Source organism: Micropterus dolomieu, linkage group LG01 (genome assembly GCF_021292245.1).
Source record: "Micropterus dolomieu isolate WLL.071019.BEF.003 ecotype Adirondacks linkage group LG01, ASM2129224v1, whole genome shotgun sequence".
NCBI classification, from domain to species: Eukaryota; Metazoa; Chordata; class Actinopteri; order Centrarchiformes; family Centrarchidae; genus Micropterus; species Micropterus dolomieu.
Genome location: NC_060150.1, coordinates 13,332,843 through 13,347,151, shown reverse-complemented (window position 1 = coordinate 13,347,151; position 14,309 = coordinate 13,332,843). Strand labels below are relative to the sequence as shown.

Sequence of the window (14,309 nt, the reverse complement as noted above, 5' to 3'; positions counted from 1 at the left end):
AGAACAAATTAGTTGCTTCCAAGAGCCCTTGAGGAAACACTTTGGTGATGAGTGAGAGTAAAAACCTCCGGAACCCCTCTTTTGTGGCCAAGGATGGAAAAAATAGGTAATCACGTCCTCTTATGCAGAAAATGAAGTTACTTCTATACACTAGTTGGCAAGTTTATTAGTAATACTTGCATGTTGAACCTTCTTTGGCCTTCAACAATGATGAATTTGTCTGGGCATGGACACGTTGGATGTAACATCGTGCTGTAATCCTGGATTATCGATAGGCAGCATTCTCCGTTTACTCTGGGTTAGAGTTAGGTATACCTAACACACTCAACTTCTGTCTCTGTGGGTTCACGTCAGACTCTCGGCTCTGCTGTTTTCTGCTACACTCACTCACTACAGTACACAATTGTTCCCTTTAAAACAACAGCAGGTAGCATCAAACAATACCCTTAGGCAAGGCGGCATACAGAAGCAACTTAAATGTTACACACAGACAATAGTTATAGTGCTGCTAAATACCAATTAAATACTAACTGTTGGACTAATAATATTGTAATAAACAGGAAAACAGCCACTAAGGTTGCACTACCATGCAGAAATAATTGAATTGAGCATTGCTTCTGCAAACTGGCTGTGCAGTCTTGCTTTGTCTTAGCCTTTTATACCTGACCCAGCAAGGCTCCATGGAGTTGAGATACAGCAAATGTTCTGTACACAAGCAATGGAACTTCAAACTATACTGTACTGTCAATATTTGCTACCTATTATGATAATTTCAATTTCATTCAACTGAGCAGAATATTATTAGATTTTAATCACAGCAAAATGGCACAACAACATAAGGCCTATAAATCAACATAATACGACAAAAAAAGCAACCTAAAGGAACTACGAATTTCATTTCGTTATGCAGCCTTGTGCCATATGATGACTAATAAACAACTTTGTACCTTGTAAAATCTAACAAAAGAGTAAATATTGATAGAATGAATCGACTTGAAAACTGTTGTAAAGGTCTGAAACTATAATAATTATTGCTCTGACATCAGTTCACGTGTTGACCGGGGATGGTTTATGTTTGTATGAGAGAAGAGTCTGACCGATGTAGGACCTTGTGGTTCGAAAATGAGCACCAAACCCAATTTGACAACACCACATCAACTGATACTTTGCTTTTTGACATAAATGAACATCCTTGGCAACAATTTCTCTTAAACTTAAGCGAACATCCGTCTATAGTATTGCCATGCCCCTGACCACATCGTAATTTCCAGCACAAAGTCAATTTTATTCTTGGCCACGGTCCAAAAAAAACTGAAGCGATGACTGTGCCAAACACAGTCGTGTTCGGACTGTCATTGGATGCTTCTACTAGATTGACCTCCAGCAGGAGAGTATGAAATGGGGAATGATGCTGCAGAACGGACAGTTATATAGATACAGGAAACATCATCGTAAAGGACGCATGCACTCCAACTGCAACAGTTAGGGTACACTCTTTGCTTTTTCTGGATGTAGTAGCATTAAACACATCTCAGACTGCACCAGGTACACAAGAATACATTTGGTTTACCTGTTAATAAACCAAAAACATAATTTACGTTTGTACAGTAAGAGTGCATAGAGAGCACAAAACATGGACTGTGGGAGCTTTTCGTTGCTTGGTTCAGTGTGGCTCTTAAAAGAGATAATGTGTTGAAGAAATATCAATCAAACCGGGAGATTTCAATGTGCCGACAAAAATGAAAAAAAGCCAGAAATGTTGGCAAAATAGCTTTTTCTTTTGCTGGTGTTTGAATTATGGGAAAGACATTGTTACTCGCTCCAAGCAATCATGAAAAGGCCAGTCAGTGCCTCTTCACACAGTCTTTAGAAAGATAGTGTTAAAGTGCTGAAGATTATTTCGACCAAAAAATAACTTTTTGACGCCCAACTTAATAAATGTGATACATTTGCTAATAAAACTACAATATAACACTAAAATGTTTATTTGTATAGGGACAAGTATATAGCTTGAACTAATGCCACACACCACAGCACAGGGACGGACTGGGAGTAAAAAATTGCCCTGGACTTTGATCCAGACCAGCCCACCAGAACGGTCAACCATATACTCCACCACGGCCGCCCTGCTAATGCACGCAAGTACAAACAGGACCAGCCTCTAATAAACCACCTAGCAGCCTCACAGCCATTGATCACTATGGCAGTACTACTTTAAAAAGGCTGCAGAACACACACACAAATGCTGCACATTGTTATAAACTTCTAAAGAACACACACTGAAATTGTCATGATTGAACTCACCTCACATCACATGAAGGCTCGAGATAAAAAGACACATAAAAAGACTAAAATATCCACAATCCTCTCTGAGACAGAGAACTGTCTAACTTCTGCTCAGGGTCAATTGGTTGGCTTTAAGTCACGGGAGTACACATAATACAAAACTGGTTGAACACCTCTCCAAACATAGAACGTAGCCTCAGAGAGCACTGATCATCAACCTGGATATAAATAAAATATATAAATTAACTAATAAAGGCATAATTTTTGAAAAACTACAAAACACAGCAGCAGTGCCACTATTTCATATCAACTGAATGAATGGCAACACAATAAATGTTACTTTGTGGCTTTACTCGTCGTTTACACCAGACTGTTGATGAGTTTCAATGTATTGTCTAGTAAGAGGTGAAGTGGTAGGAACCTTGTCGGTGAGCATCATATCTAGCAAATCAGTGAAGACACATTCTCCCGCACAAAATATGAATTTGAGAGGGGAAAGCATTGATTGGTTTTACAATATTGATAGGTTATGTGCAACCAATGGTAGACATTAAATAAAATTAGCTAATTAACAAATGTAAATGTCTAAATTTATACGTGTAGGTCAGAATCAAACGAAAATGCTTATTTTAGCAAAATAAAATGACACATCAGTAAATCACTGATACTGAAGTGATTTGTTTCTCACAAAATCCCCACAGAACAGCGAAATGTAGACATTTGGAGCTTTACTAATGTTAAGCATCAGATTTTAGTTTTTACACTAGCCTGTTTAAACACAGTTACTGTACTCTTTACCCCAGTTCTTTCTTTCTTTTACATTTACAAAACAGTAGCTGACAAACAGCATTTGACTGATGTATTATGATAACATGTTGTAGCCTATTAAAACATTTAGACACATATCTACCATTCAGCTACACTATCTCTGGCTTAGCGTCTGTGGCCGTGGTATTAGTACTAGCCTACTACTACGGAACGAGTCGGTTACTTTTTTACATTTACTTGAATTTCAGCAAAGACCTTTGACTCTTTTGTCTCTGAACTTTTCAGCCCGACACAAGTTTTTAAACTCTGCTTTTCCATTTTCTGTTGTAGCTCGTTTTCCAGCTCAGTGTCACTGTGGTGTGAGTAAGTGAGAAAGAAGGGGCGTGGCTAAAGCTCATGATACACAGGGCAACTTTTTGAGCAATGTTGCTGGGGAGTCTTGCTGGTGACAAGTCCAAATATGTTTTAAACGGATAGCGGCGTGGGGGGTGTGGCAGAGGGGAGTGGGGTTACGGTAGTAAACTTTACTTATTACCATTGATGGCAACATTGCCCAACAACATTGCTCTAAAAGTTGCTCTGTGTATCATCAGCTTAAGGGCTGCATAGACGTTCGTATGGAATAGGCCTGGGGAGAAGGGGGGGTTGGCCTGTGTCGCTCAACCTTCTGCCAACTTTTTCATTATTAGTAAAAAATTATAGGCTAAGGAAGACGGCCCACCGGGAATTGTACCGGTATTCCAGATGGCCAGACCGCCACTGCCACAGCATTTATAGCCTAAGCTATTTTGAAATGCCCATCCCCAGGTGGGCCTTTAAAATACATAAAATTCATTTTAATTCAATTTAAATAAATTATTTAGTTTTACTCTTGAAAAAGCAAATAAAATGCCCGTTCTTGACCAGGACGATGGTATTTACATCCAATGTGCAGCTTTAGCCCTGAAAACCCCACAGGCAGTTCTGTATCACTCTGATCTGTGGGTTATTATTACAGGAGGATGGTTTTCACAGCCACTGTTGCCTCTTGCATCAGTTTGAGTGCAGGTGATCATTCAGTACAAGATGAGAGCAGCAGTGTAGCAGCAATTTTCTGAAAGGCCCTCCCACAGAAATGACCCCATTGCTTCTTTTTACTCTTGCATTATAAATCAACTATAGCAGCCACAGCCATCGGTGACTGCATTAATATTGTCGCAAATACTGTAAATTACAAAAAGCACATAACATGTATTTAATGTGTTTGACTTTTACATCAATATATTATACATAAACAACAGTATGTCCACCTTATTCTCTTTTAATTTTCTCTTGTTTGCTTCTCGCCATAATGTTTTTTCTCTTTTCTATTGGAAGGCACCTTGGCTGCTAACTTAAAAGCAGTTTGACTCGTGGCCACACACTTGTTTAGCTGTGTTTCATATCTGTTCATTACATTTAAAGTTAAGCTGCTTGTCAGGCCCTAATTCCTTCAGCAGAGATCTGAGCTGTTTCATGAAGGAAGGCATCTTGCCTCTTGCTCGTAGAATAATGTCGCTAAAAAAACCCATCTCAGGCTGCAGTACCGAAGGCTGTAATGACATTATTGGAACATTTTCCTTGTACAGTCTCTCCATGTAACATTTCTCCATCCACAAAAGGCACCTGACTGGCAACCTTGGATTCTTCTGCTGCACTTTTGACACAGAAGCACGTTTGTATTTAAATAAACGCTATTCCTGATTCTTCATAAGAAGAATTTTCTGAACAGGAATGTACTTGGTGCCTGTAACATATTCAGTGTGACACCTATAAAGCAGCTGCTGAATAATTGCAATATTTTTAACATTACAGCAAAAGAAGGGCAAAGTACAGTCACACTTTGAAGAGAGCCGAAGTAAAATCGTAACTTCTGGGGTCTGTTCTAGAAGTAAGAAAACCTCATTCAAAATCTCACTGACATTTCCAGTGGAAATGTGATCACATCTGTCCGAGTCAAATTGATGGCTATAAGCTGTTGATAATAATTAGATATATATATTTCCTTTTCCTCATGCAGAGGAAAAGAAAAAAAAGAAAGATTCTTTTCCTCACCATCTCAATGACATTTCTATGACTCTAAAGGAATGAAACGGACAGATTTTATACACATCTCAGACTTTTTCAAAATACAGAACAGCTGTTTCAAACCCTTTTTAAATGACTGTACAAATTAAATTAAACTGCACTGTGTATAATTCAAAGACACTATACACACTAATACAGTACAGTTCTCTATATAAAATATATCTTACTGCAATTCAAATTATGAGGCTACAGCCTAAAAAAAGTATTGTGCTGTTTTTAAATACAGTAATGTCAGTAGTGTAGACAGACTACTAAGCCACAGCTTGGCGGTGGTGTCAGTGCATTTCTACATTTTCAATATGCCTGAAAATAAACTGTAGGCTATCAGTGCCAAACTGGTAGCAGAGTTTAAAAAAAAAAATGTGTTCATAAAAGATTCAGATTCACAAAATGAACACTGTGATAACTGTAAGCCAATTATTTAAGCAGCATTTGAATAGGAATGATTCTGTCCCAAGCATTTGATCCATATAAGCTGCTGATCACCGTAACACTAAGAACTAAAAATCCAGAGCCTTTCTTAGTGGGTTGTGTGTCTCACCCCATACTGTATGTCTAGATTAGGAAGATCATTAAAAAAAAATAACATCTCATATCATTGTTTATTCAGTCGTATTTAATGAACATCACAGTACAGCACGGGTCATGGCTTGACAAACGAGGCGAGTCCTTGGGTGAGTCAGCGGGTCACTGTTAGTTCAGACTTGTCTGTGATAACGATACATTTCGTGGGAGTTGTTTTGTACACTCTCAAAGAAATCATTTAACATTGTAAAAATCACATTGGTTTCAGTTTCTAAAAGCAGTTGGTGTAATAGTGGTTGCCAATTTGTCTTATATGACAAGTAACCCTGAGGAACACGCTTCATTTTCTCAAAGAGACTGATGTTGAATCTTTGAGGTGCTCCTTCTTTCAGTGATGCACCTTTTGTATTTCCATGTATTCCAAGTCTGTTCTTTTTTAAAATGATTTCCAAACTTGGGAATAAATGTAATAAAATGGCTGGCAAAATAGCTACAAGTAAACAAGCGTGTAATGTATCAATCCAACCTCAAACTGTCAAGCTGCTGCTAAGCACTTTAGAGTAATACTCCTTATCAGATGAAAGTCTGATGTTTATGGATTTCAGTCTTTCAGGCTGAAGAGGTTTTGCTGGCATCCCCCAAAAATGACACTTTAATAAAATCTTTTTTTTTCTGAGCACGCCTTAATACTTTGGACATTCCTAGTTTTCAATTTAGAAGTAAGTGCTTGCTTTAACTTTTTAATATGTGCTTTTATATTGAAAACATCAGCATCACAGCATCACTCACTGTATGTCTGTGTACTGAATACAAGAATTCTGCCTTAAATTATAATAAGTACTCCATTATTTGCAGTGTCATAAATATATAATACAGACAAGGGCTTTATGTGATGTAAAAATGTAAACACCGATATGAAAGCTTAAGGGCACTGCAGTCTTATGATGAAAAAGGGTGAAGTATGGCTTAACGAATGGATTAGTATTCTCTTTGTCTTCTGGAATATGTGAGGGCTTCAGGGGAGCTGGAGAGGTGTTGTTTACCGCTTCACAATCTGTGGCTTCAGCAGCCAAATTAACTCAGATAAACTTTCAGAAGGTGAGATACAAAACAGTAGCCTGTGGCGGTGTGAAAATATTGATCCAGTCTACAAGTTTCAAATCCCATATCCCCAGATTCACGCAAAGTGTTTTAATTAGACTTCCTTTTGCCACAAGGTTCTGTTTCTCTCTCTCTCTCTGGCTTTCTGTCTCTCTTGTGCGTTGACTTGCTGCCAGTCTCCATTGTCTGCAGTCTCAGCTCTAAGTCAAGAACAAAGTCACCGACACCAGAGTCATTTGGGTTGTGATACGCAGGGACAATTTCCAATGTGGGGCACGCGTATTTGGAAATTCACATGCTTTTCTTGTTTTGGCTCAGTGCTCCAGAACACTGGATCTGACACTAAAGACTGACTGGGGTTAAAGTGTTGACTCTCAGCTTTAATTTGAGTGTGTTTTCAGGCATACTAGGGGAAACAGTGTAGGAATGACAGCCTTACTGTATCGTTGTCCATAGTCGCTGTTGCATTTCAAATCCATTGTGCTGAATTAGAATGCTTAATTACTTGTGTTATTGTCTAAATACAAATGGACTGATTCCCGTGTTGTTATGATTTGATCTTAAAAGGGGCACAACACCAAGATCAGCCTCTGAAAACGCTTGTATAATGCCTTTTTTTAACATGGAGTTTAACAGACATGAACATTTCTTGGGTAGAAACAGGCTGAGGTCGAAAAAGCCAAAAGAAATTCCTTTCCTAGCCACTTTTCTTTGACCTCGATGAAAAACGTCACGAGGTCAAGGACAGATGTAAAGGTGAATTCATAAGGACTAGACAACCACCGTGCACAGAGGACCTGACTGCACTACTCTAGGCTTTTAAAATAACTTTATTCATAACATGAAAGACAAGTACAGTGACAAACTCAAAGCTTTACAAAAACGTAAGGTTTCTTGTCCAACACTGAATCCCACCTCTTAAGAGATGATGTTATCACTTCACTTCATTTACCCATCAATTAGGCAACATAAAATTATAGATGGTCGTTAAAAATAAATGAAATAGGATTGAAATGTTGAAATACACAGTATAATGGGGAAAAAACTAATATACAAGTAGAGAAAGTTGATCCATTTTTTACATTTTTTCCTGGCATTTTTATACATTTATTGAGTAATGAAAAATAATTTATTTAGTGCATTTCACAATGGGGATTCAACAAAGCGACATTTATGTGTGTAGTTTTTGTTACGATGATGATATTGTTAACTAGAAATTCTATGCTTGTTTTTCAAGATTCCTCCTTACTGGATGGATTTGAAAGAGAAGAAATCTATATTTATGTTTCGGGGCTCAGCTACCCATGCATGGTTTTACATAAGTTTTGGATCATGTCACAAGCATAAAATACGTGCTCTGTTGTTTCTACATTTATGTGGGTCTGCCTCGGTGAAACTACTGTGCTGCGTCGCTTTATATGTTGCTGCCGCAAGGAATTATTGTACAGCATTATCTCCTTTCCATTCATAAAGGATGGTCCAGTGTGCCCTATGCTGAAGGACATAAGAGAGGAAGTATTGAAACACCTTTCTATAGCATTTAGGCAATTCAACCAGCTCTTGTCATCGCTGCCACTTAAATACTTCCAGGTCATTTCACTCAACCTTCCAATGCAAAAAAAAGACTATCCAGCCGCAGCCACAGTCTAGTGAAACTGTGCATTCACATGCTCGTCAGATGGTCCTATATCCCTAGTTGTGAAGTCGTTCTTACGACTGCGGTGTGATCATGTCCTTTTAAGTCGGAATATGGAAACATTGTCATTGTCATCAAAGTATGCTGAAACAGTTTGAGGCTTTTGTCCCAGAGATGTTACTTCACCAGTACATTATCTGAAGCCACTAACATATTGCTTGTACTGCAAATACTGCTAATAAATAGCTTTTCTAATTAACCTAGGAATGTCTGCATGGACAGCAAACTAACCGTTACAACCTAATACCAAATTACAAATGACAAGTTAGCAAAAAATGGATGCAGTTCTGATTTTGCACCATTCATCAAACATTTCTAACCATCAACCATGTTGTCCGGCATGTTTCTACGTTTATGACATCAACAACTTGGCAACTCGTGTAACAAAATTTTCTCCGACTGTTATCTGATTATACCAACACCACATGAATGCACAGAAAGACTGTTCAGCTGCATTATGAGAAATGTTGGGTTCCACGTTTTTGGAGCTTGACCCGTACAACGGGACTAAAAGTCAGGATATCTTGCCCTCTGCTGCAAAGACCTTTTTTCTTCTCTGTCACCGCTTCTAACTTTATAGAAGTGCGTTACTGAAATCACTGGAGCATCCCTTTAACTGAACAAGCAACCTTTTTTTAAGGCTTAAAGTGACATACCCAAAATAAAATGTTTTATATGCACTCAGAGTTACAAAATTGTTCTTGTCAGTGCAAACCATTTTAAAGGTTTACACTGAAATAGGCTTTGTACTTTAAAACAATGTCTAGTTTGTCAAAGTTCAGTGAGGATTCAATTGGACACTTGGATATTTCTTACCCCCACACATTGTAAATGCATGTAAATCCACCAAAATACATCCTTCTCTCAAATAAACGTAGGTGGGTACGTGGAAAAGCTGACTGAAGACTGGTTGTATCCACAGCATTCAGCTCACGTTCTCTTTATCATTTGCCACACAGGAGAGAAGAGACAGCGGAGAGAAAATCTCTGGCAGCATTCACTCCTCGCTCACTGGAGGCTTTTTTTAAACTCAGTGGTGCCAGACTTCACCAGTCAGCCATCTCTGGGTGCTTCCACCTTCATATTAATGCCTCATCCCCCTTTTTAACTCACAGGCTACTGAACACCCATATGAGAGCTTTCTTTAGCAGGCAAGTTCATTCACTCTCACTCTGATTACTCCTGGCAAGGTCTGACCTCCAGCTGTCAACACTGATCCTACAGTGGATGTTCAGTTTGCTCAACCCCAGGATCACTTAAGGGCACAACTCTATTCAGCCCACTGGGAGCCTCTCTTTGCGCCACTGCCTTCATTTTCTCATTACTTTCAATTGAAGGCAGGCCCTACTGCTTGTTCCCAACTGAGCTGAGAGCTCAATGTGTTTCAAAACACCCAGTGTTGACCGCTCTGAGAGAAAGTGTTTAAATTTTTAGCTGAAAATACTGTACTTACTTTGCTTCCCACGTGAATCTGTTTTTGTGCTGCAAGCTACAAAGTAAGAGGCGCCCAGTGGACTCAGGAGCTGAAGCATCAGTATGGTAATGCTGACGCTTGCTACCTTGAGCTGCACTGTGGTACCATAAAACTGAGTGTACACTATCTAAGTGTACACTATTACACACTTCTGCACCTGTGGAACAGGAGATGTTGACACCTAGCTCATGATGGAGAAGGTAGATGCAGGGCCTGAGGGCAAATCCAGAAGAAAAAAGAATTTGTTCTGTAGTTTCAGGGTTATAAAATGCTCATGGATTTTTTTTTTTTGTCGAAGGATTACTGTATTTATAAGTTCTTAAACAGAGAGGAAGCGGCAAAGCTTCTGATATTACAAATAAATCACCAAGTAAAGACGTTTCCACCTGTTTCAGAGCGCTGTGGATTTCCTTTTGCTAATTTATTTAAGTCTTTCAAACTTTTACTCCACTGACTGTATATTAAAAAAGTTTGTAAGGCTGAAATTGATTTGTTTTGGAGGAGATTTGGTGTAATCACACTAATAATCCACTGAGGATTGCGTGGAGTCGAGGCGTTGTGGATTAGGACTTATCTTCGTGTTGGAAACTTTCCAACAGGCTCGGGAGGAATTCATTGACTTTCGACTGGTTTTGAAAGTTATCACAATAGAAGTTTTTTTAGGGTGGGTGTGCTGCTGTTGGGTACAGCTTTATATTTTCTTGGTCTCACACCTTCCAGGTATGGATTTAAGGGACGGTGTAGCGAGGAGGCTGACCTCCACCCGGAGATCAGGCCACAGCAGGCGTCCGACCTGACACATCCTTGAGCGCACCAAAATTGCTAACAGTGTTTTGCCTTTGTGTGTTGTGTGTCTGTGTGTGTGTTTCACTGCCTTAGCAGAATCCCTGTTCAGCGGCCTGGGACTGGGGGCGGTGGTGGGCCTCGGCCTGGGAGCGTTGCTTCTGCTCCTCGTGCTGGTGGACGTCAGCTGCTTCTTCCTGCGTCACTGCGGCCTGCTGATGTGCATCACGCGCACACTCTGCAGCAAGAAAACAGCCACCAGCGGCAAGGGCAAAGAAATAGAGGAGGGCAAGGCCGCCTACCTGTGAGTTTGGATTTCTTTTTATATTGTTTTTTCTTCGGGAACTTTTAACTCCTTCAGTCAAAGCTTTTGATCTCTATGGTATCAGTTGGGATGTATCAGTGTTTGTCAGTCACCAGGTCATTCATGCTTGCAGAGGGAGCATCTGCTGTGGGTGTATCTTGATGCCTGTGGGTTACATTGGGTCAGCTAGTGTTTTTGCTAGATAATTTTGTGCAACAATGAACTCAAAGACCTGAATGGATGAATACAAATCTAGATGTCAATACATTTGTTCCAAAGTTTTATAGAACCAGCTTTAGACAGAAGAACATACCTTTATATTTCTCAGAAATTCAGATTTAAGTCTAAAAAGATCAAATGTTGTCAAGGATTTTAAGCTATTACTAATTTGTGTCACAAATTATCAGTTTTGCTTTCACTGTGCTCTCAATCATTTTGCGAGACCCCTCAAGTAGACATGAATAGCGCAGTGACACTGCTCATGTCATGTTGAGCCTAGAATCCCCTCAAACATATTTACTGTGAATGAGAAAAGAACGGGAAAAGTAGACTTATCTTTACCGTTTACTGTAGGTACACCTACAACAGCCGCCCAACCACCCTTTCAGCCACAGTATGTCTCTGATTACGTCTTATTCACTAACATCAGTGCGTTTCATACAATGTGCTGTGAGTTCACCTTTGAAGTATCTTCTTTGCATGCGTTGCGTGTATGTGTACAGTCATGATGTGCATGTATAAAATCTCAACTTTATGTGCCACGATGCTTCATGCTTGCACGTCTGTATTTATATATATTATGCATGCAAATAGTCTATGATTGTCATATCACTGCATGCATGTCCAAGACGAGCAAACACACACACTTCCTCTTTTTCCTCTCATCAGGCACCGTGCAATTGAAAAACCCATGAAATTCATAGCACAGTTGATTTTCAGATTTAGTCCCAGTATTATTTTATACGGCGGGTGCTAGCCAAAGAAAGGTATTGTGTGATAGCACCCACAGAGTGTGATTCATTGGCCTCAGCAGTGCCATTTTTGTGTTAAAACTGTCAGCGTGCCAGCCCAATGTCTGGGATACAGCGAGAGGGCACGGAGAAGGAGGGCGGTTTGAGTTTTGCTGAGTCACTAAGCTCACAGGGCTGGAGGGCTAAGTGACTGCATGCCTAGACAGCATGCAGAATGTTCCTCAGCTTTATGTTAGAGCAGGCACTGTAGCAGCAACTCACACAGGCATTTGCAGGCAGTGTGAGGCTAAATGTTGCTACTACAAAGTCTTTATGGCTATATTAGAGCTGATCATTTAGTACAGTCACATCACAAACATAAAGCAGAGTCGCAGACATATAGGAAGGTACAGTATTTCATGTAAACAGCAGCAGAGTGGTGCAAAATGGTCACGACAGGCAAAGGTGGAATAGCTTTATATTTCTTTTAAAGTCTAGGTCTTATTGTCAGACTTTTTTCCATCATTCATATTGTGCATGATTTTTCTCCTGCAGCTCTGTTGCTGAGGTACAGGCAGATGCTGACTCAGCAGGACACAACTTTAAAAGGGAGTCCAAGGGGCATCCAGATGAGAACTGTTTTAATAACAGCATTGTGTTTACCAAATTAAAGGGCTAATCCAGAAATGTAGTTTTGTACTTCCATAAAGTTAAGGGACTACCAAGAGACAAATCCACCAAGGTCCAGAAGCACTGCATCCTTCATTTCCCATTGTCGTGGAAAATTGTGGTATTCCTGGTGAGGGATTGAGCAAATTAGTTACAACAAACCGTTTTCTTTGAACAATTTATTAATAAAAGCGAATAAACAGAGAAGTACTACAACACAAATCAGCTGGACCAAAGGTTCTGTCTCCTAGGACAGTCACTAACGTCTGGCCCAGAGCAAAGGGATGCATAATCATTTAAACGGTCTAGGTTTCTATGTTTTAGGGAACAAAGATCTTCTTCTGGCTTGTCCCAGTCGGGAGAGGAACAGCTACTGAGGAAAACAATAAAACAATTTCACATCTCTGACCTAAACCCTATACATGAGGACAGACTAGGATAATGACTATAATAATAAAAATAAAATGTTAAAGATTAAAAACAATATATACGACATAATAATATATAAGCATAAAATAAAAACTATTATAAGTACTTGCCTAAAAGATTATAAGAGAAAGAAAAAACTATTTTCTGCCACAGCCATAATGCAGTTCACTAGTTTTTTGTTAGCACCTACCTCACTGCTGAATGCCCACATCTTTTAAATCCCAATACCTATAGTTTGTAGGGGCTTTATAAGATTGTAGCGTCCCATGCCCAATGAAATCATTAGGGTTTTCAAGTAAACTAAACTCAATGTGCTAAATCGATGAAGTGCGCCTTTAATCGTTGAGCTCTGAGACCACTTCCACATCGCTAAAAACGAGTCCCTTTGGGGTCAGAAACACAAGCATTCAGACATCAGCCGTCAATTAACACAAAGAAAACAAAGGCGGGTAGTAAAATTATACCCAAACAAGATAAATCTGAGGGGTCACCAGATGATGCTACAAAAACTTGGGCTTGTTACTAGATAAAATGTTGAATCGTTTTACCTGTTAAGACCTGTTAACAGTTATGCAAATGAAGCAACCTGGGCAGTCATAAGGGAAGATGATGAGGGGTCACACGGCAAATAGGTTGGAAACCTGATCCATGTGAGAGTGAAAAGTGTACGTCAAAGGTAATGACCAAACTTTAGATGTCAGTTTGATCATGCAGGTACAGTTAGGAAAATAAGTATTTGAACACCCTGCTATTTTGCAAGTTCTCCCACTTAGAAATCATGGAGGGGTCTGAAATTGTCATCGTAGGTGCATGTCCACTGCAAGAGACATAATCTAAAAAAAAAATCCAGAAATCACAATGTATGATTTTTTTAACTATTTATTTGTATGATACAGCTGCAAATAAGTATTTGAACACCTGAGAAAATCAATGTTAATATTTGGTACAGTAGCCTTTGTTTGCAATTACAGAGGTCAAACATTTCCTGTAGTTTTTTACCAGGTTTGCACACCCTGCAGGAGGGATTTTGGCCCACTCCTCCACACAGATCTTCTCTAGATCAGTCAGGTTTCTGGGCTGTGGCTGAGAAACACGGAGTTTGAGCTCCCTCCAAAGATTCTCTATTGGGTTTAGGTCTGGAGACTGGCTAGGCCACGCCAGAACCTTGATATGCTTCTTACAGAGCCATTCCTTGGTTATCCTGGCTGTGTGCTTCGG

The 14,309-nt window shown here is 39.5% G+C and overlaps 1 protein-coding gene across 9 annotated transcripts in view; it reads left to right on the top strand.

The window, feature by feature from the left end:
* The window catches only part of LOC123977071 (neural cell adhesion molecule 2-like), a 122,207-nt gene that overhangs the window by 89,141 nt on the left and 18,757 nt on the right, over positions 1-14,309 (top strand). For 4 of the 9 annotated variants that reach the window (XM_046059570.1, XM_046059555.1, XM_046059599.1 and 1 more), the window contains exons 16-17: positions 10,836-11,043; positions 12,549-12,679. In XM_046059570.1, coding sequence (XP_045915526.1) covers positions 10,836-11,043; positions 12,549-12,672 — 332 coding nt within the window. In that variant the 3' untranslated portion in view covers positions 12,673-12,679. Of the gene's footprint in view, positions 1-10,835; positions 11,044-12,548; positions 12,680-14,309 lie in introns of those variants that run through there. The other 5 variants (XR_006826530.1, XM_046059578.1, XM_046059587.1 and 2 more) reach the window with 3 other exon arrangements.